At 40.4% G+C, this 20,971-nt stretch overlaps 1 protein-coding gene across 2 annotated transcripts in view; it reads left to right on the forward strand.

The window, feature by feature from the left end:
* LOC113905440 overlaps positions 1–20,971 on the forward strand; it is a 194,349-nt gene that overhangs the window by 81,600 nt on the left and 91,778 nt on the right. For both annotated transcript variants that reach the window (XM_027562736.1, XM_027562735.1), the window contains one exon: positions 9,025–9,268. In XM_027562736.1, the coding sequence (XP_027418537.1) occupies positions 9,051–9,268 (218 nt within the window). In that variant the 5' untranslated portion in view covers positions 9,025–9,050. The remainder of the gene's footprint in view (positions 1–9,024; positions 9,269–20,971) is intronic.

Genomic DNA, 20,971 nt, shown 5'->3' on the forward strand with positions numbered 1-20,971 from the left:
CTGGTGTCCTTTGATAAACACCAGTTCTTAATTTTAATTTAAAAGAAGTTAAATTTATTAATCATTTCTTTTATAAGTGATTTTTGTATCCTTTTGTATTAAGAGATTATTCTGCTTACCCCAATGTTAAAAATCTAGTCTATAATACTTTCTAGAAACTTTATTGTTTTTCCTTTTACATTTAAATCTATAAATCATATAGAATTGAGTTATGTGCATGTTTTGAGATGGGATAAAGTTTCATTATAAAATACAAATTATTAAAAATATTATCCTTTCCCCATTGCATTTCAGTGGCACCTTTTTCATAAATTATTTGGTCTTATAAGGATGGCCTGTTTCCCAGACCTGCTATTCTATTTCATCAGTATGTTTGTTCATCTTGTGCCAACACCACTGTTTCAATTATGCTATATTTATAATAAGTCTTGATAATTGATAATGTAAATTCTTCAACTTTATTCTTTTTCATGTTTGTTTTGACAGTTCTGTCTTTTACAGTTCTGTGTAAAATTTATGATCAGTTTGTTAGTTTTCATAGAAAAGCCAGCTGGGATTTTAATTAGAATTTATTCGAACTTAAATAGATCAATTGGGGAGACCCCCCCATTACTTGGTCTTCCAAGTTATGATATAGCCCTCCATTTATGTCATTCTTAATTTCTCCTGGCAGTGTTTCATAGTCTTCAGTACATAGGTCTTGCACAGTTTTGAATACTTCTGTTTCTAGGTATCTGGTATTTATCTTTTTGATGATAAATATTCTTAGGTAGCATATGTTTTACTAATAAAAATGGTATTGTTTTAAATTTTCCTTTTCCAGTTGTTTAGTGTTAATATCTAGAAACACAATTGACTTTTAAGTATAATTTAAAGGAACTTTGCTAAATTCACTTTTTAATCCTTAATAGATTATTTTGAATATTTTAGGTGCGTACGCGTATCATCTGTGAACAAAGGTGATTTTTTTCCTAAAAACAATCACTTAAATTTTTTTCTCTTGGACCACAGTATAATGTTTAATAAAAATGATCGCAGCCATTCTGATTTCATTTCCAATTTCAATGGTAAAGCTTTCACTATTTTACCATTAATATACTTAATGTAGATTTTTTAAAAGATATTCTTTATTAGTTAAGGCAGTTTCTCTTATTCCTGCTTTGTTAGGATTTTAATATGAATTGACATTGAATTTTATCAAGTGCTTTTTTAATATATTAGTGACGATATAACTTTTGTTATTTATTTAGTTAATGGGAGTAAATTATATTTATGGGTTTTCAAGTTTTAAATCAGCTTAGTATTATAAATTAAGTTGGTTGAGATCTATTCTTTTATATATCCCCAGCTTTGACATGCCAATATTTAATTTCATTTTGCCAAATTATTACGTCTGTGTTCATAAGAGAGATTGGCTTATACTTTTCCTTTCTTGTAGTACTTTTTCTTTATTGGTATGTTTTGGTATCAAGGCTGTATAGGCCTCATAAAATGTGTTCAGAAATGAATTTATTTTATCTGTTCTTTGGAATAATTTGTATAACATTGGTATTAGTTCATGAAATAAAGAACTTACTTATGAAGCCATTTGGTCCTAAGCTTTTCTTTGTCGACAGGCTTTTAATTATAGATGCATATTTAAATGGATATAAGGCTATTTGAATTTTCTATTTCTTTTTGTGTCAGTTTTGGTAAGTTAGTATCTTAAAAAATGAATTATCCATTCCACCTAAATTACCAAATTTTTTGATCTAAAGTTATTTATAACATCTTATCTTTTTTAATACCCGTGAGATCTGTAGTGATATCCCTTTTTTGTTTCTTATATTGATAATTTGTACCCTCTTTTCTCTTTATACTCACTGTTTTTTTTAATCAATTTTGTTTGCTTTGTTTTATTTTCTCAAAGAACAAACTTTTAGCTTTATTATATTTTCTGCTGCAGGGATTGACAAAATATGGCCCATGGGTCAAATATAACCCATTACCTGTTTTGTAAATATGATTTTGTTGAAACACAGCTGTGTCCATTCATTTTGTATTGACTATGACTGCTTTTGCATTACAATGGCAGAGATGAGTAGTTGTAGCATATGGCCCACAAAATTTAAAATGTTTACCATTTGTCCCTTTACAGAAAAAGACTTCTTCTCTACTGTGGGTTTTTTTTTTTTTTTTTTGGTCTATTTTCTTGCCTTTTGTTCTTATCTTCATTATTATTCTTGCACTTTCTTTCAGTTCAATTTGCTGCTCTTTTTCAAGATTATTGAGATGGATCCTTAGATCATTCCTTTTCATCGTTAGATTTTCATTTAACTATTGTGTTTTCTCTAGCTACAGGTTAGGTATATCCCATAAGTTTTTATATGTCATATTTTTATTGCCATTCTGTTGAAAATGTTTTCTTATTTTCCATTGTGATTTCCTATTTAACTTTATTTATTATTTGGCTTTTGGAGATTTTATAATTGTGTTTTTGTTGTAGTTATTGTTAGTGATTTTTAGATTAATTCCACTGTGGTCAGAGAACATACTCTGATTTTAATTCTTTAAAATTTGTTGAGACTTGTTTTATGGCCTAGTATATGTTTTATTTTGGTAACTTGTATATATACCTGAAAATAATGTATATTCTCCAATCAGTGGGCCCTGTGTTGTTTTTAATCATGTTCAATTTTCTATAGATTAATTTATTTTCTGCTTCTCCTTTGAGCTATTGAGAGAGGTGTGTTAGAGCTACACATTGTAAGTGGGAATTTATTAGTCCTTTCGTTTTGTTAGTTTTTACTGTATTTGAGGCTATGTTATGAAATCTTCCTGTTGAATTGACCTTTTTATCTTTACCAAAGTTTCTCTTTTGTGTGTAGTAATACTTCTTGCCTTAAAATCTGTTTTGTCTGTCATTAGTATATCTATGTTACCTTTTTTCTTGTTTATGTTTGTATGTTTTCTGTCATTTTACTACTGACTTTTCTGTTTCCTTGTATTTAAGTTATGTCTATTATAAAAATATGTTGGGTTTTAAAAATATCCATTCTTAGAGTCTATGCCTATTATTTGGAGTACTTCATTGCAATTCATGTAATTATTGCTAATTTTTATTCTTATCTACTTACTATCTTACAGTTTGTTTTTGGGTTTTTTTTGGTCTCAATCTGTTTTTGGTCCTCTCACCTGACATATGGCTTTCTTTTGGCTTTGAAAAGTATCTTTATTGTTTAATTTTTCCTTTGTTAATTAAATATTCTTTTTCTGATTATCCTAGAGGTTATACCATGCTTCCTTGACTTATAGTCAATCTTAAATTAGGATTACTTATATCTTCTACTAGATTCATCAATATTTTACATTTTTTCCTCATTTACTTTCTCATCTTTTCCTTCATGCCTGTGTATGATCCCCCTACCTACCCAACACACACACAGTATTCTTTCTGAACCATTTGGCAAAACATTGCAGATGTCATACTTGTTTATTTCTAAATTCTTCAGTTTGTATATACTAAAAACAAGGAATTTATCTTATGTAACTGAAGTACAACTTCAAAATTAGAAAATTTAGTATTGATACAATACTGTTATCTGATCTACAATCTAAATTAAAATTTTGTCAATTATTCCAATAATTTCCCTTATAGCAACATCTTTTCCCAGTTAAGTATGTAATCTAGGATTATGCATTGCATTTAGTTGTCATGGTTGTTTAATCTCCTTTAATTGAAACAATTCTTCTCCCTTTGTCTTTCATGATCTTGATATTTTTGAAGAGTACAAAGAAAGTACTTTGTAGAATTTTTAAATTTTGGTTTCTCTGGTGTTTCATTATGATTAGATTCAGATATTTTACAATGCAATAACATTGTAAAATAACACAAAAGTGATGTTGTGTCCTTCTCAGGCCATTGTATCAGGAGGCAGTTGATGTTCATTTGATTCACTATTAGTGATACTAACTTTGATAACTTGCGTAAGGACATGTCTTACCAGTATGAGCCATCATAAACTTAATATTATTAATTTGTGATGAATAAATAATTTGTGGGGAACTATTTTGAGATCATGGATGTTATCTGCTTCTCATCAAACTTGTACCCAGTATACTTTACATCCATCATCCATGATTGTTGACTGGATCAGTTATTACTATGCTAAGTCGCTTTAGTCGTGTCCGACTCTGTGTGACCCCATAGACGGCAGCCCACCAGGCTCCCCCATCCCTGGGATTCTCCAGACAAGAACACTGGAGTGGGTTGCCATTTCCCTCTCCAATGTATGAAAGTGAAAAGTAAAAGTGAAGCCTGTGATACTTGAAAAATAATGATTTTTCTAACTCCGTTATCCTTTCTACATTTATTACTCAGAATACTTATGTAAGGGGTAACTTTCCTTCACCCCCATTTATTAATTTGGTAGACTTAAGAATTGTTATTTAATTCAAGATGTTATAATCCATTGATCTCGTTTTAATTTGGTATCAGATATTTCAGATTTGGCCCTTGGGAACCCACTCAAACAAGCTCCCATGAACTTTTGACATGCTCATCATTTTTTGTACATTTCATTACTTTCTGGCACAGTGAGATATTCCAGGATCATCTTTTACTTTATCTGCCTTAGCATTGTAATCAGTTGTATCCTTTAAGGAGCCTTGGTTCCTTTGTGTGGAGGTAGGTATTTAGAAACTTAGATACGGGAACTTCCTTGGTGGTTCCAGTGGTTAAGACTCCATGCTTCCAATGCAGGGGATAGGGTTCAGTCCCTGGTTGGGAAACTAAGAGTCCACATGCTGCGTGGCATGGCCAAAAAAGGAAAAAGAAACTTAAGTCTAGACACCAAGTGAAGTGAAGTGAAAGTTGCTCAGTCATGTCCGACTCTTTGTGACCCCATGGACTATACAGTTCACGGAATTCTCCAGGTCAGAATACTGCAGTGGGTAGCCTTTCCCTTCTTCAGGGGATCTTCCCAACCCAGGGATCAAACCCAGGTCTCCTGCATTGCAGGTGGATTCTTTACCAGCTGAGCCACCAGGGAAGCAGACACCAAGTGTGCTGATTTTCTACTGCAGTGGAAAACGTGCTATGTTATATCTAGTCTCAGCTGGATTAGGAAATCTCCATCTCTGCCTCTAACCATGGAGTTCATATTGATGCAGTGGAAAATGTACTATATTATATCTAGTCTGAGCTGGATTAGGAAATCTCCATCTCTGCCTCTAACCATGGAGTTCATATTGATGCAGTGGAAAATGTACTATATTATATCTAGTCTCAGCTGGATTAGGAAATCTCCATCTCTGCCTCTAACCATGGAGTTCATATTGATGCTCCCAGATCTAATCTAACACGAGAATGTTCAGTTTAGTCTTTTTCCTTTCTATGTTTGTAAATCCTTTTCACAAGTGACGAATCTGGCTAAGATTATTCTCAGTATATTTTACTCACTTGCCTAGGCTTAGATTCACAGTGTTTTAGATTTGCTACCCCTACCACTATAAAAAATCATGCTGATTAACTAGTGTTCAATGCTTGTAAAAAGATTTTTGTTTCCAAACTGAGAGTATATAATTAAAACTCTGCATTCAAAAGTAATTATTTTTCCCTTCAGTGTGATTATGTTATTCATTTGAATTTTAGTTAGGCTCATTTATTTCTGTTTGTATTCCATTTTTGGTTTCTTTCCCCTCCATCACTGTTAATTTAACATCATCATCATCATTATTTGGTATGAGTATGTAAAGCATTAACATACTTCCAAAACTCAAAATTACACAAAAATCTATATTAAGTGGAGTATTACTTCCCCTTTCCCACCCCATGCACCTTAATGCAGTCTTGTAAATTTCTGGTTTATTCTTCCTGGATTTGTTTTTTAAATAAAAGTAAACACATTTATATTATCTTATTTCCTCTTCTTTCTTGCACAAAAGTATCGTTCTATGTATCCCCTTTTGCTTTTATTGATTTGTTTTTCTTTTTTTTGGCTGTGCTGGGTTTTCATTGCGGCACGTGTACTCTCCAGTGCTCGGTTTGGCCCCTGGCATGGGGGACCTTAGTTCCCCAAGCAGACATTGAACTTATGTCCCTTGCATTGAAAGGTGGATTCTTAACCACTGGACCACCAGGTTAAAAACCACTGCTTTTATTGATTGACAACAAATATATTCTGTAAATCATTCCATATCATGTCTTATTTAGTTTTTATTTACAGTTACATAGTATAGTATTGGAGCTTCCCTTGCGGCTCAGCTGGTAAAGAATCTGCCTGCAATACGGAAGACCTGGATTTGATCCCTGGGTTGGGAAGATCCCCTGGAGCAGAGAAAGTCTACCCACTCCAGTATTCTGGTCTAGAGAATTCCATGGACTGTACAGTCCACGGGGTCACAAAGAGTCGGACAAGACCAAGAGACTTTCAGTATACTACTGTGTGTACTGTGTGAATATACCATAGCTCATTCAACCAATCTCTTATGTGTGTGTTTTTTTAATGTGTTTTTTCACAATATTTTTTAGTTACAAATAATGTTCTTTGTTCATATGTTTTCTTTCTTTTTTTTTTTTTTTACATTCTTGAAGGTGTATTTTCAAGGAAAATTATTAGATGCAATTTAAAAGGTAAGCTTACTTGTGGTTTTGTTAGATATTGTCAAATTCTCCTCCCATAAAGGTGTGGGAGACATTCCCACCAGCAATGTATAAAAGTCTCTTTCCTCATGGCTCTATCAATAGAATGTGCTATCAAGCTTTGTAATTTTTACCAAATCTAATCATTGAGAAATGGTATCTCAGCACAGGTATAATTTCTATTATAACTAAAGTTGTCCATCTTTTCAAATGTTTAAAAGTCATTTAAAATCTTTATCTGTGAATTGTCTGTGACTTTTGCTTATTTTGGTATTGGGTTTTTGACATTTCTCCCCTTCAGTTTTAGAGTTCTTTATGTGTTGGGACGGATATTAGCCTTTTATCTCTGATGTATGTTAATCATAGCTATTTTTAAATCTGTGTGAGTCTGTGGGACTGTTTCTATTTTATTAAAATTAATTCTTCTGTTCCTTTTTGCTAGTAGACTTGGTATGTTTGAATGAAGGCCAGTCTTTGTGTATAAAATGATGATGTACAGGCTCTGAATGGTGGTGTTTCCCTTCAGAGATGATTTCATTTTCTACTAGGTGACAGATGATATACGGGTAGATAATCTTGATCAAGGTTTGACAATGTAAAGTTTGCCTTCATTCTAAGGGAGTAATACTTCTTGGGTCGAAACTGAAAGTCTAGAGTCTTCGCCCTCCTCCTTGGGGCCCTGAAAGCTCATTTTTGGGTCCTCAGTGTAATGAGACTGTCGTCTCCTCCTGAGACTTTAGCCGCATACAGTTGCTTCAGCTGATTTCTCTCTTTTCTCTGAGCATGTGCAGCTTGAGAGTCAGCAAAGACCTTGAGGGGAATTTGCTCACTTTCTCCAGGATGCTGGCCTTTCAATTTTTGTCAACTCTTCCACCACAGCAAGACTACTTACTGCAAGCTCTGCTGCTGCTGCTGCTAAGTCGCTTCAGTCGTGTCCGACTCTGTGCAACCCCGTAGGTTGCTGTTATTTCTTCAGCCTTTATTCCCCATGTGGCAGATTGACAAATGCCCTGATGAGAATCAGCAGCAGCAAGAGTGTTACCCCGTCCTCGGGGGTGCCGCCTGGAGAGCCCTGCTGCCTTGATTTTTCTAAGTCTCCACACAGCTTTCCTTGTATGTTTCATCTTGTTCCTGTACTTGTTCTCAGAGGGGTTATTCTGATACTGGTTATTCCATCATAGATGGTAGCAGCAGTCATCTTTTCACTGAGCACATCTCTTTAAATGTGTATGGAAATGAGAGAACACAGTCAAATGGATAAAACATTTTAAAATTGACAAGAAAATTGGCCTGCTTGTACACTGCTATGGAGGATATAAATTGGTACCACCTTTCTGGAGGGCATTAACTTATATCAAAATCCTTAACAATTTACTCTTTGACCCAGCAATTCTGCTTCTAAGTATATATCCTAAGAAGATAATCACAGATGTGTGTGAAGGTTTATTTACAAAGATTCCAATCCCAATTAACAAACTTGGAATCAAAATCCTCAGTATGCAACAAAAGAAAATTTGATAAATTGTGGTGCTTCTATACAATGGAATATAACAGAATCCAGCATTGCAAGTGACATAAGATAATGTTTAAGCGTATTTATTACTCTCTCCTAGAGGAGGGCATGGCAACCCACTCTTCTTGCCTGGAGAATCCCCATGGACAGAGGAGCCAGGTGGGCTACAGTCCGTGGGGCTGCAAAGAGTCGTACATGACTGAGCGACTAAGTACAGCACAGCATAGACGCTCTCTATTTAACATTAGCGAGTATTGTTAAGCACAGGAGATTACAAAACAACATGAGCAGTATGATCCTGCTGAAGAATATGTATGCAGATATATAAGACTGGAATAATGCACATGGAAGTGTTAATAGCTGGTATTGTTGGATTTTTTTCCTCCTTTGTGCGTCATCTAAACATTTCCCATAGGATGTTACTTCTGTTCTAAAAGAAAATTAATGCCCTCAAAAGAAAAAACCTTACAGTTGATAGGCCCAATTGATAATATTTTCTGGTAAACATTTTATTTTATGCTGGTTGCCTAAGCTCTGTCTTGATGCCCTTAGTGAGGGTACAGATTTTTTCAGAAACAGTGCCCTCCTTGAAATACTTTGTGGAGCAGAGCACCTCTGTAGAAACGTACTTTAAATTCTTACTGGTCAAATTCAAACAAAGCCTTCACCTGTTTCTGTCAGTGTGTGTCAAAACCTTTTAAATAAGGAATCCTTTTTAAAAAGTCAGTAGGTTTGTGGTAAGGACCTGGATTTTATTTCCTAGCCAAAAAAAAAAAAGTCTCATTTCCTTTTGAAACCAATGGTCAGGATTTAATGCAATTGCCTTTGTAAAACTAAAATCAAGATTTCTGAAGACCATTCTCATCCTCTGTTGCTGTTTCTCTTGAAGGTACTGTCCAAGGCAGCAGCCCCACTATGACCTCTTGGGTTTCGAGGCTGCTTCCTAGGAATGGCCGTTCCTTGGCTACAGCATCAGAGAACCAGCGAGCTGAGGATCGCCATCGGCACCAGGAGGCCTACGGGTACTTCTTGCCCATCCAGACGAGGTGGCAGGACAATGACCAGTACGGCCACGTGAACAATGTTGTGTACTACAGCTACTTCGACACGATTACCAACCAGTATTTGATCAGGTCGGTGCGGGGCTCTGCATCCCCCATCCTCATGTCTCCTTTCTGGCATGCTCTGGTGGGGGCAAGTGCGGGGCCTTCTGGGAGGAGATGCCCATTTTCCTCTAGAGTTTTTGCTGATACGGCTCCTTTGTTGAAGTCAGGGTACTCTGGAGAACAGCCGGACCGATAGGTGAGTGAGGAGGATACTGTTGCCCTGCCGCTCCTGCAGTCACAGGTGTTTGTCTGTCTTGGTCCTTTGCACTAAATTGTCAGCAAATGTGCAGGCTTTGAATCTCAATTAAGCAGCTACACAGCAAGCCATGTAATATCCAAACCCTGAAACTTGAGCAGACAGTAACATCAGCCCTCAAGGCCTTTTTGTGAGGAAAGCAGCTGCTTCCCTCGCCGAGGGCACATAAAGGGGAGGAGAGAGAGACTAAAGAGTAAAGGTGCGTATTGTAGCCTCTGAACACCATGATGACAGGATTGCTGCCTGAAGTGTGTTTGCAAGATTGGTTAGTGTATGCTTGTTAATATCATTCTCTATATGAAAGACTGGGCTGCACAGAGTGCTGTGTAAATCCCAGCTCCAACTTGTATTGACTGTGTAGTTTGGATCAAATTATTTAACCTTATTGAGTCTTTGTAAAAAATAACTCACATATATTGAGAGTTCTCTCTGTGTCTAGCACTGTGAAGCCTTTTGCACAGCCTTTCTTGTTTAATCCTAAAACAACGTGATGAGAGAGTAGCAGATTGTCGGCCCACTGCCTGAACCCCCTTGCCTGTACCTTTCAGGGCATGCTGGCCTGACTGTCAGCTATCAACACTAACATTCCTTTGCCTAAGGACTTTCTCTGGCCACCAGAACCCCTTTTGCAGGCACCCCAGAAGTGCAAGGTATCAGTGCTCCCTAAAAGCAACCTTCAGTCACTGATTGATGGGAGTTAGTATATAATATGAATACCCCAACTTCCTTACTCCTCGGATAAGTTACCTGAGCTGCACGCTGTACACAGGCTCCCAGGCTTGCCTAGTGGGATTAGGCTCCATTTCCCAGATTGGTAGCTTGAAAAAAACTGAGATAAAATTTATATACCATAAAACATGAAAGTGAAAGTCGCTCAGTTGTGTAGGACTCTTTGCAACTCCATGGACTATACAGTCCATGGAATTCTCCAGGCCAGAATACTGGAGTGGGTAGCCTTTCCCTTCTCCAGGGGATTTCCCCAACCCAGAGAGCAAACCCAGGTCTCCTGCATCACTGGCGGATTCTTTCCCAGCTGAGCCACAAGGGAAGCACACCATAAAACGTGCTGTTTTAAAACCATTTAAGCAAACAGTTTGGTGGTTTTAGTATATTCACAACATTGTCTAGCCATCACCACCATCTAATTCCAGAACTCCATCACCCCCCCTCCCTTAAAAGAAACGCCATATCTGTCAGTAGGCATTGTCAGTTTCTCTCTCCTCCCATCCTCTGTCTGCATAGATTTGCCATTTCTGGACATTTCATATAACTGGAATCATACTATATGTGATCTTTTGTGTCTGGTTTCTCTCACTTAGCATCACGTTTTCAAGGTGGTCAATATTGCAGCTTTTATTAGTACTTTGTTTCTTTTTATGGCTAAATAATAATCCATTGTATTGTTGTACTGTATTTTGTTTGTTCCTTTGTCATTGGATGGACATTTGGGTTATTTCCACTTTTTGGCTATCATGAATAATGCTGCTATGCATATTTGTGTACAAGTTTTTGTGTGGACATGTTTTCAGTTCTTTTGGGTATGTACCTAGAATGGAATTGCTTGAATCAATGGTAACTTATATATTTAACTTTTGAGTTTCCATCAAACTGTTTTCCATGATGACTATATTATTTATATTCCCACCAAAATGATGAGGATTTCAATTTTTACACATCCCTGCCAATACTTGTTACTATCTGTCTTTTTTGCTTGTCGTCATCCTGGTGGATATGAAGTGGTATCTCATTTTGATTTGCATTTCCCTGATAACTAATGATGTTCAGGATATTATCATGTGCTGGTTGGTCTTTGGTATATCTTCTTTGTAAACATACCTATTCAGATCCTTTCCCCATTTTTCAACTGGGGTATTTGGATTTCTATTGTTGGGTTGTGAGAGTTCTTTATATATTCAGAATACTACACCCTTATTATATATGATTCACAAATACCTTCTCCCGGAGATCAAGATGTTGGAGTAGAGGGATGTGGAGCTCACACACTTCCACAAATACATCAATATATCTACATGTGGAATAATTCTCAAGAACATCTACTGAAAGCCTGCAGAAGATCTCATGCAACCAAAGCTGTAAGAAAGATCCCCACCTGCTTTGGTAGGACTATGGGAAAAAGGGAAAAGACAAATATTTTCTCCCATTCTGTGTGTTTTTTTTTTACTTTCTTGGTAGTGTCCATTGACATGCATGAGCTTTTAATTTTGATGATAGTGGTAACTTGTTAAATAGCAAATGCTTTATTGGCTACTTTCTCCTCTTGTCCCTTCCTCACTTCTGCAGGATGATTTAATCTATGAGATGTACCTTATAGTTTGCGCGCATCGTGCAAATTTGCTATGTATAGAGAAATTAATGTCTTCTTTCTTCAAAAGAATAGAACAACCTGAGACTGCCTGGTTCTCTCACATGCTCTGTGGTCCTGAATTGTCTCACTAATTCTACTTCGTGTGCACCTGTCAGTGGTTCCTCTAGAATTGGCTTACACTTGCTTACTTATGAATAATAAATGTTTTTTTCAGCACTCGTGTTAGCTTTTAGGAGAATGTGTGCTTTAGACTTTGAAATCCACAGCAGGAGGTAAAAACAGTATTTGAGGCTTTTTGTAATTTCACATCATTTGTCACATAGGGAAACTTGACAATGAATTTTCCCAACTCACTCCAGGACTACTTACTCTTTTTAAAGGAAGGATCAGCCTTGTAATTTCTTTGGGTTGACTCTTAATTTTATTGCAGTTGAGAGCTAGTGGTGTGTCTTAGTTTAGGTTGCTAGGTGTGTGTGTGTGTGTGCGCGCGTGCAAGTCGCTTCATTCGTGTCTGACTCTGTAATCCCATCAACTGTAGCCTGCCAGGTTCCTCTGTCTGTGGAATTCTGGCAAGAATACTGGAGTGGGTAGCCATTTCCTCCTCCAGGAGATCTTCCCAACCCAGGGATCAAACCTGCATCTCTTATGTCTCCTGCATTGGCAGGCAGGTTCTTTACCATTAGTGAGTGCCACCTGGGAAGCCCTGGGTTGCTCCAGTAGAAATACAAATTACTGGCTTGAATAACAAGTTTCTTTCTCCCAGTTCTGGATGCTGGGAAGCCCAGATCAGGGTGCCAGCGTGGGCAAGTTCTGAGAAGGGCCCTCTTCTTGGTTTACAGACACCTGCCTTCTTGCTGTATCCTCTCATGACCAAGAAATGAGAGACAGAGCCACCCTCATGACCTCATCTCAACCTGATTACCTCCCAGAGACTCCACCTCCTTCCTAATACATTCCAGCGAAGGGTAGGATTTCAATATTTGAGTTCGAGGGGGAACGCAGGCATGCAGTCTACAACATCGCTTTTGTGACTTTTGAAGTCTTCCATTTGTAAGTGGGCCTTCTAGAAGGCAGTGTGCAGATAGCGGTTGAGTCCTTCACCCAGTGGAGATTGTGTCTGTGTGGTCTCAATCTGATATCAACCGTTTCATCCAGGTCCTGCTTCTGCCAGTCTTGGGGGATAGGGAAGGGGGTTGGCAGCACGTGAGGAAGAATTTCTGCCATGGTAGAGTCCTGTTTAATGTAGAAATCCCCATACATTACACATTGACTCCCAAACAGTGAAAATACCCTGACTATTGTGACCAGAGAACTTCCTGATCATGACAAAAAATGGATTCACCTTCATACGTTTTCTAAGAGATCCAAAGGTTGTTTAATAGGCTGCTCACTTGACTGTCAGAAGCCAAGCCAGCACCACAGAGAGGTGTGAGGACCCTGGGAAGACCAGCCAGGGAGAGGCAGGCTCATTTTGTCAGTGCGAGGAAGGCAGCTGCTCAGGTGGAAGCGGTGCCTCCCAGCCTGGCCTGCTCGCTGGCCCTCTTCCACCTGGCTTTTCCAAGGATGGGTGGCTCTGCACATGTGCCAAACACCGTGGGGTAATCAATGAACCACACCCGTGTCTAGAAGATTCCCTCTTTGAGGAGGGTTTTCTCCAGGAGAGAGAACCAGGGTGTGATGGAGGGTGTGGAGGGGGAAGGAGAGAAAGAGTAGAAGATGCCACGCAGACTGCCCAAAGTTCCCATCACTTTGACACGCAGAAGGGGTTAAGTCATTCTTGAACAGTTTATCGCTCATCAATTGTAATTAAATATGTTTATATTAAATTATGTTCTGTAATTAATGTAAAATCCTTTAGCCTATGCTGTTATTAGAACCAGATGCTGAAGTACCAACAGTATTTCAACATGACTGTGCTGCCTCGCCAGCTGTCTAACTGTAATTACTTTAATCTCAGCTTGTTATCTAATTATCACCTTTGTAAAGGGAAAAGTACTCTCTAATGCTTACTGATTGTTTCAGATGATGATGAAGAGCGGGGAACAGCTGTCAGAGATCGTGGGCCCTGCTTATCACCAAGAAGGAACTTATCCTGAAACCTAGTCTGGGCCAAACCGCTGAAAAAAGATGTCCCAGGCAGGAACTGGGGACTGGCCAGTAAGGGGAGACAGTTGGTGTGCTGGTTAAGGGTGTGGCCCCTGTGGATAGACTGTCAGGTGACGTCTGCCTCCTCCAGTGATGGCTGGGGGACAGGTTAGTTAATCTGCTTAAGACTCAGTTGTCCCATCTGTAACATGGAGACAGTAATAATACTAGAATCTACCTCGAGGATTGCTGTGGAGACCAAATGAGATACAGGATATGAAGCCATTAGCACAGTGTCTGGTAAAATATACATACTTAGTAAATGTTAACTATTTTTTCTTTTTGATAAAAGTCAGTGTTGGTGTTCAGTATTTCCATCTTGGTCTTTGAAACATCTGAAATGGGTGTCTAAATGCCAGCAGCTTGACATGACCAGTGTGTTTTCCAAGTAATGCTGAAGTCTGTCCTTTTGGGACTGAAAGTTACCTTTGCATTGCTTATTAAAAAATGGTTCACCCAACCAATGTAAATAAGTATTGTCAGGGAAATCTTGAAGCTCTTGAGGGGAAATAAACTGTTTTGGAGTATCCTTCAGTACTTTATGAATGTGCTTGTGTTTCAGCAATTGACTTGGTAACTGTATTTCATTCCAGAATAATCATTAAAACAGATAGTCTTAGGATGTTTATTAAGTCTTTACTATCCTCTCGGCTTTGCCTCTCAGGGCTGCACTCTCATCAGAGGGGAGCTGACAATCTCTTCCTCCTTTGAAATAGAACCTCTGTCTGTCCAGTTGACTGTGAGGTCCTTGAGGGCAGGATAGGACCTTCATCGTTCTTCTGTATCCTGAGTAGATTGCCCTGCCTTGGCAGGTATTCTGTTCTCCCTCAGTAAGTATTCCTGAAAGAACTAAACAAAAGAACTCAGCCTCAGACCATGCTGATCACCCAGGGTTTTTCCTTTCCCAGTGGCAGGAAGAAACACTGCCTCCCGGGGCTGCAGGGCAGGTCTCAGTCTCCCACGCTTGTTTTTGCCACCTATTACTGGGCTCCTGTGGTGTCTTAGATGGTAAAGAATCCACCTGTAATGCAGGAGACCTGGGCATGATCCCTGGTTGAGAGGATCGACTGGAGAAGGGGATGGCAACCCACTCCAGTTTCCAGGTGGCTGTAGTCGTAAAGAATTCGCTTGCCAGTGCAGGAGACATAAGAGACGCAGGTTCAATCCCTGCAACCTTCTCAGGGTCAGGAAGATCCCCTGGAGGAGTGCATGGCAACCCACCCCAGTATTCTTGCCTGGAGAACCCCATGGACAGAGGAGCCTGGTGGGCTACGGTCCATAGGGTTGCAAAGAGTCAGACATGACTAAAGTGACTTAGCATGCACACACTGCATCCTCAGGCCAGGAAACCACAAAGCAGGCAAGCAGGGAGAAAGATCAGAGCGTGCAGTGGGGTCTGACTTTCATGCTGACACATCAGCCATGTGTGGTTCAGCAGCGAGAGGAGCAGGACACCTGAACTGACCCATCCCAAGGCAGGCCACCTGAGAAGGGCAGAGTAGCGGGTCTTTAGTGTCAGGAATGCCCCGGTGCAAAGAGGGCTGCTTTGCGAGAAGGCTCCTACCATTCATCAGAACAGAAGAAGGCACACACTGAACTCTGGAGTTATTCTTGGTTACAGTATACTTGGTGCTTCCCTGGTGACCCCGTGGTAAAGAATCTGCCTGCAGTGCAGGAGGGGCAAGAGATATGAGTTTGATTTCTAGGTCAGGAAGATTCCCTGGAGGAGAGCATGGCAACCCACTCCAGTATTCTTGCCTGCAGAATCCTATGGACAGAGGAGCCTGGTGGGCTACAGTCCATGGGGTCGCAAAGAGCTGGACACGACCAAAGTGACTTAGCACACATGCACACACAGTATATTTGGGTATTGAAAGAAATAGCCTAAAATGAGAGAATCAACCCAGCAGCAGATACCTTAAGTCTCTGTCTGAGCCTCATCTCCTATCACTCCTCTCATGGTTTCTTTGTCTTCTGCGATGGTAAAACCCCCTGTGGTTGCTCACCAGCCGTGTGCTGATTCACAGCTCTATGCATTTGGTTCAACTGTTGCCTCTACCTGGAACGCCCCTGCTCCTATTCTTCAACAGTCCACCCTCCCAACCACCTGTCACAGATATTAATAGGACCCGTGGCCATTTTCTGTATTCCCATAGGATCCTGGCTTTTCTGTACCAGAGACCCAGAAACTTTCAGTAAACAGCCAGATACGAAGTATTTTAGTCTTGGTGGTGGGCTCTGTAGCAGCGCTGAGATTCTGCTGCTGTGGTGGGAAGGCAGCCATAGACAGCATGTGGTTGAGTCAAGGAAACCTTAGTGGAGTTCCCTGCTTGTTCCGCTTCTCCGTGCTCTTGTTTCACAGTCCAAGTGACTCTTCTGGCTGCTTCGTCATGATCGTTAATGCAGTGTCACTGAGTTTTTCCTCTCCTGATGACATGTCACCCAAATTTGAGCTCCTCAGACTAGGGACTGCAGGGTCTTAGCCTTGCTTTCCTCACAGAGCAGAGCTGAGACAAGCTTGTGCATACAGGTGGTTTGTTTTAGAAATGGATCCCCAAGGAGAAGGAGGGAGGCCCAGGAGGAGTGAACTCGAAGGAAGGCCAACCCAGTATTACTGAGCTGATCAGTAGAGTGGGCAACAGCAGCGAATCCCACTGGGCATCCCCCTCCCCCTCCAGGAACTGTATAGAATGGGCCTCAGAGTTCTCTGCCCACAGGACAGAAACAGGAGCATTTATCCGCTGTGTCCATACCTCCTTGGTCAAGGTTTGCCCCGTGGAGTGTTAGCTCCTTTTTCCTCCAGGTGTGTACATGTGTTAGATTCACTGAGCAGATTTCTGCAACCCTAGGTCAGAAAGTGGGAGACTCTCCACGCTGTCCAGGCAAGGGGCTGCCCGGTCACGCCTGAGCACCAGCAGGGTCGGTTGCTGCAGCAATGGCTGGAATTCAAAAGGGGGAACTAAAGGAGGTGAGGCCATCCGGCAGAGGTGTCCGAACGCGTACTGTGCCTGCTCCGATGCCCAGCATAGTAAGTTGCATGTCCAGCAGCAGTGGTTAAGAGGGCAGCTGTGGGTGCCAGACTGCTCAGGTTTTGCTCCTGGTGCTTCTTCTTACTGATTGTATCATCTCAGGCAGCCTCCTTAGCCCCCACTTCTTCATTCCTCTCTAGAGTGGGGATTATAGTCCTTACTTCAAAGGCTGTTGTGAGGGACAGGATGCTTAGAAAGGGGCCCATGTTACATGCTCAGCCAATGATAGGGACTTAGTAAATACTGAAGGATTTTTGACAGTGGGCTTTTGTAAGCCAATACTTCTTTCTTTGTTTATTTTTAAATGTTTGAATAAATACATTTAATACTCCTTTCAAAAGAGTATTGAAATACTAAAATACCTTACCAAATCAAAAGCATGAAATAAATCTTTTTCATTAGAAACGGAAAAATAGAAAATCAGAAAGAAAAAGACACAAAATATCAACCTACTGATGAGATTGAGTATGATACTAACCTCTGAGCTTCCTAGCACCCAAGAAAACAAGGGAAACAAGCTATATAGTTCTTATTATCTGATAAGAGAAAACATATTATTTCTTCCAGAAAAAACAAACTTTTTTCTCTCAAATTAAATTCTAAAGGGACTTTAAAGGAATTTACTAAGGAGGCTTGAGAAACTAAATCAAAAGGATGCGACTAGTGTGGAAAGAGAGGTTTTTATCTGTTGCAGGTCTGACTGGTACTTGCCCTGTTGTGGGTGCTCACTGAACAAATGAAAAATGGAAAGTGTTTTCAGTGGCAGATTTTCTTTAGAAAGAGCTGGTATCCTACCTCTGATAATGGGTATAAAAGTGTGACTCTTAAAGAATTTGCCTGCAATGCGGGAGACCTGGGTTCGATCCCTGAGTTGGGAGGGCATGGAGGAGAAGAATACCCACTCCAATATTCTTGCCTGGAGAATCCCATGGACAGAGGAGCCTGGCAGGCTACAGTCCATGGGGTTGAAAAGAGTCGGACATGACTGAGCGACTAAGCACAGCACAGCATAAGATTTGGAGCCAGTGTGGAGGACAGAGGTGAGTGGGTCAGCTCCTGGGGATGTGTGTGGGCGACTGGGGGGTAGGCGGCAGGCCTTTCAGCTGCCTGCTTGCTCAGAAAGCTGGCCTGACCCTACCGACCTCTGCTGCTTCCTCCTTCCAGGTCTCCTTCCTTGGTCCTCCACCCCAGGCTTCCTGAGCAGACTCTTTCTGCATCTTCCTGAGGACAGTCTTGCCCATCCTCCCAGCGCGAGGCTTCCCTGGCTGGGGTGGCCCTGGGTGTCCCAGTCAGCCAGACACCGCACAGGGCTCTGCTTTTCTTCTTCTGAGTCTCATCTCTGAGACCCTGTGTGGACCATGTGCCCTCTTGAGCACATTTGTATCTCGGGGTCTCTGTTTCCATATAGTTTCTCCATCAATCTGAAGTTCTCAGTTCAAATATTATGATCTACCTCCCCGAGTCCACAGAAATCTCATTATATGTAAGATAATCTCATTTGCCGGTGTGTGCTGTAACTCACAGGCTCGGAAACGTCCAGATCCAGGATGCCTGGGAAGTCGGGCTGTCAGATTAATATACTGTGTGAAAATTGGGGCCGGAGGTCACCAGTCTCCTGATACACAAATCTCCCTCTGAGAATCTCATTTCATTCAGACTATCAGTTAGATTAGAAATACCCTAATTATCCCACTGAAATTAAATTACTTTATGTTAGGGTGATATAATGAACAACCATAAAGAGTAGATATACAACCAGTCATCTTATTAGTCACAGCAAGACCAGACCATACACTAAATGGACCTTACTATTGTCAGCTAGTCCCTGTCTTCATAAAAAAAAGGGCAAGGGAAAGAGGAAGATGAGCGAGTTCTTGTGATTTTGTTTGGTGGGTTCCTGCTGCATTTCTCCACTGAGCTGCTAAGGGAGTTTCTCCCTCCCCAGAGGCACTGCTTCTGGTCATTAGTGAGGGGAAAGAGCTATAAAGCAGCCACTGTGCTCCTGACTTATTCATGCCCATGGCATTGGGAGGTCTCATGACTTACACGACAGGCCCAGGCATCCACAGTCCTTCACTTCCTTTTAAAAATTTTTTTACTTTTAATTTTTATCAGAATATAGTTGCTTTACAATACTGTTAGTTTCTACTGTACAGCAAAGTGAATCAGCTATGCGTATACATATATTCCCTTTTTTAGATTTCCTTCCCATTTAGGTCACCACAGAACACTGAGTAGGGTTCCCTGAGCTATACGGTAGGTTCTCATTAGTTATGTTTTATGCATAGTGTCAATAGTGTATTGATATATATGCCAATTCCAAACTCCAATTCGTCCCGTCCTCCTTTTCCCTCTTTGGTGTCTATATGCTTGTTTTCTACATCTGTGTCTCTTTCTGTTTTGCAAATAAAATCATCTATACCATCTTCTAGATTCCATGTATATGTGTTAATATACAATATTTGATCTTCTTTTTCTAACTTACTTCACTCTATATAACACTTTCTAGTTCCATCTGTGTCTCTACAAATGACCGAATTTCATTCCTTTTAATGGCTGAGTAATATTCCATTATATATATGCACCACATCTTCTTTATCCATTTCTCTGTTGATGGACATTTAAGTTGATTCCATGTCCTGGCTATTGTAAATAGTGCTGCAATGAACAATGGGGTGCGTGTGTCATTTTGAGTCATGGTTTTCTCTGGGTATATGCCCAGTGGTGGGATTGCTGGGTCATGGGGTAGCTCTGTTCTTAGTTTTTAAAGGAACTTCCATACCGTTCACTTCTTAATTCCAGAAGCCTTCCCAGTACCTGTCAAGTGATATGGCTCTGTTGCCAGGGTGCACCTGTCCTCCTAGAAGGACTAACCTCTATCAGTTGTATTTGCTAAAGTAAATAATGCTAGCAACTATAATGAATTACCTCCAAATCTCAATGACTTAACACAACAAAAGTTTATTTCTTGTTTAAATCACTGTCAAATGGAGGGGTGTGTGTGTGTGTGTGTGTGTGTGATGTTTTGTCCATTCAGTTACTCGAGAACTCACCTTGTGGTTTTGAGCTCCCGTAGATCAGATTTCTCAAGAGCAGGACTACTGACATTTTGGGGATAGATAATTCTTTATTGTGGAGGACTGTCCTGTGCATTGTAGGATGCTTAGCTGCATCTCTGGCGTCTACCTGTTAGATGCCAGCTGGACATCCTCCCAGTGTGACAGCCAAATATGCCTCCATGTATTATCAGATGTCCTCGGGGGAGGGGGACAAAATTGTCCTGAGAACTACCACATAGCCAGTTCTATCATTTTAAAGTGCATATCCCTTTGAACTTCTCTCTCAGGCAGAGGATATATAGATACATTTGGGAAGACATCATTGTGTGTGCTGATGACCCATCACTGGACTTGGTACCTTAATGCTTATTATTATCCGTGTTGTTGTCTGTGTCCTATGGGTCATTTCCCAGAGAGGTGAAGGGATGTACTGTCTGGTTTACTAACTTATTGCCCAGGTGATAACATCACACCTTAAAATTGTGCTACTAGGTAATTCTGTAGCGGAAGGAGTTTTGGGGCTGGACACTCTTGTCCTGAATTCCTGAGTTGGCTGTGCCACTGCCCTTGTGATTATGGGTGAGTCAGGTCGCTGCCAGAGTAAGTGAGACTCTAGAGAGACATTTTCCAACGGCCCTCATCCCCTTACAACTTTTCCATGGCATCCAATTTGCATTTCAAATAAAGGCAAAGCTCCTACACAGGTCCTGCAGAGCCCTGCAGGGTCTCCCCTTTTTCAGGCTCCTTTGGTGTCTCGTTCCCCTGATTTACCAAGCTTAATGTATCCTAGCCTCCCCTCTCCCACCCAGCTTTCACCAAGCCCCTGACCTTGTTGGGCTTTGCCTATGCTGTGCCCTCTCCCTCAAGGGTTTCCCTTCTCTCTTCTCTTGGCTCTTTCTGATCTTTTAGTTCTCA

This window comes from Bos indicus x Bos taurus, chromosome 15 (genome assembly GCF_003369695.1).
Source record: "Bos indicus x Bos taurus breed Angus x Brahman F1 hybrid chromosome 15, Bos_hybrid_MaternalHap_v2.0, whole genome shotgun sequence".
Taxonomy (NCBI): Eukaryota; Metazoa; Chordata; class Mammalia; order Artiodactyla; family Bovidae; genus Bos; species Bos indicus x Bos taurus.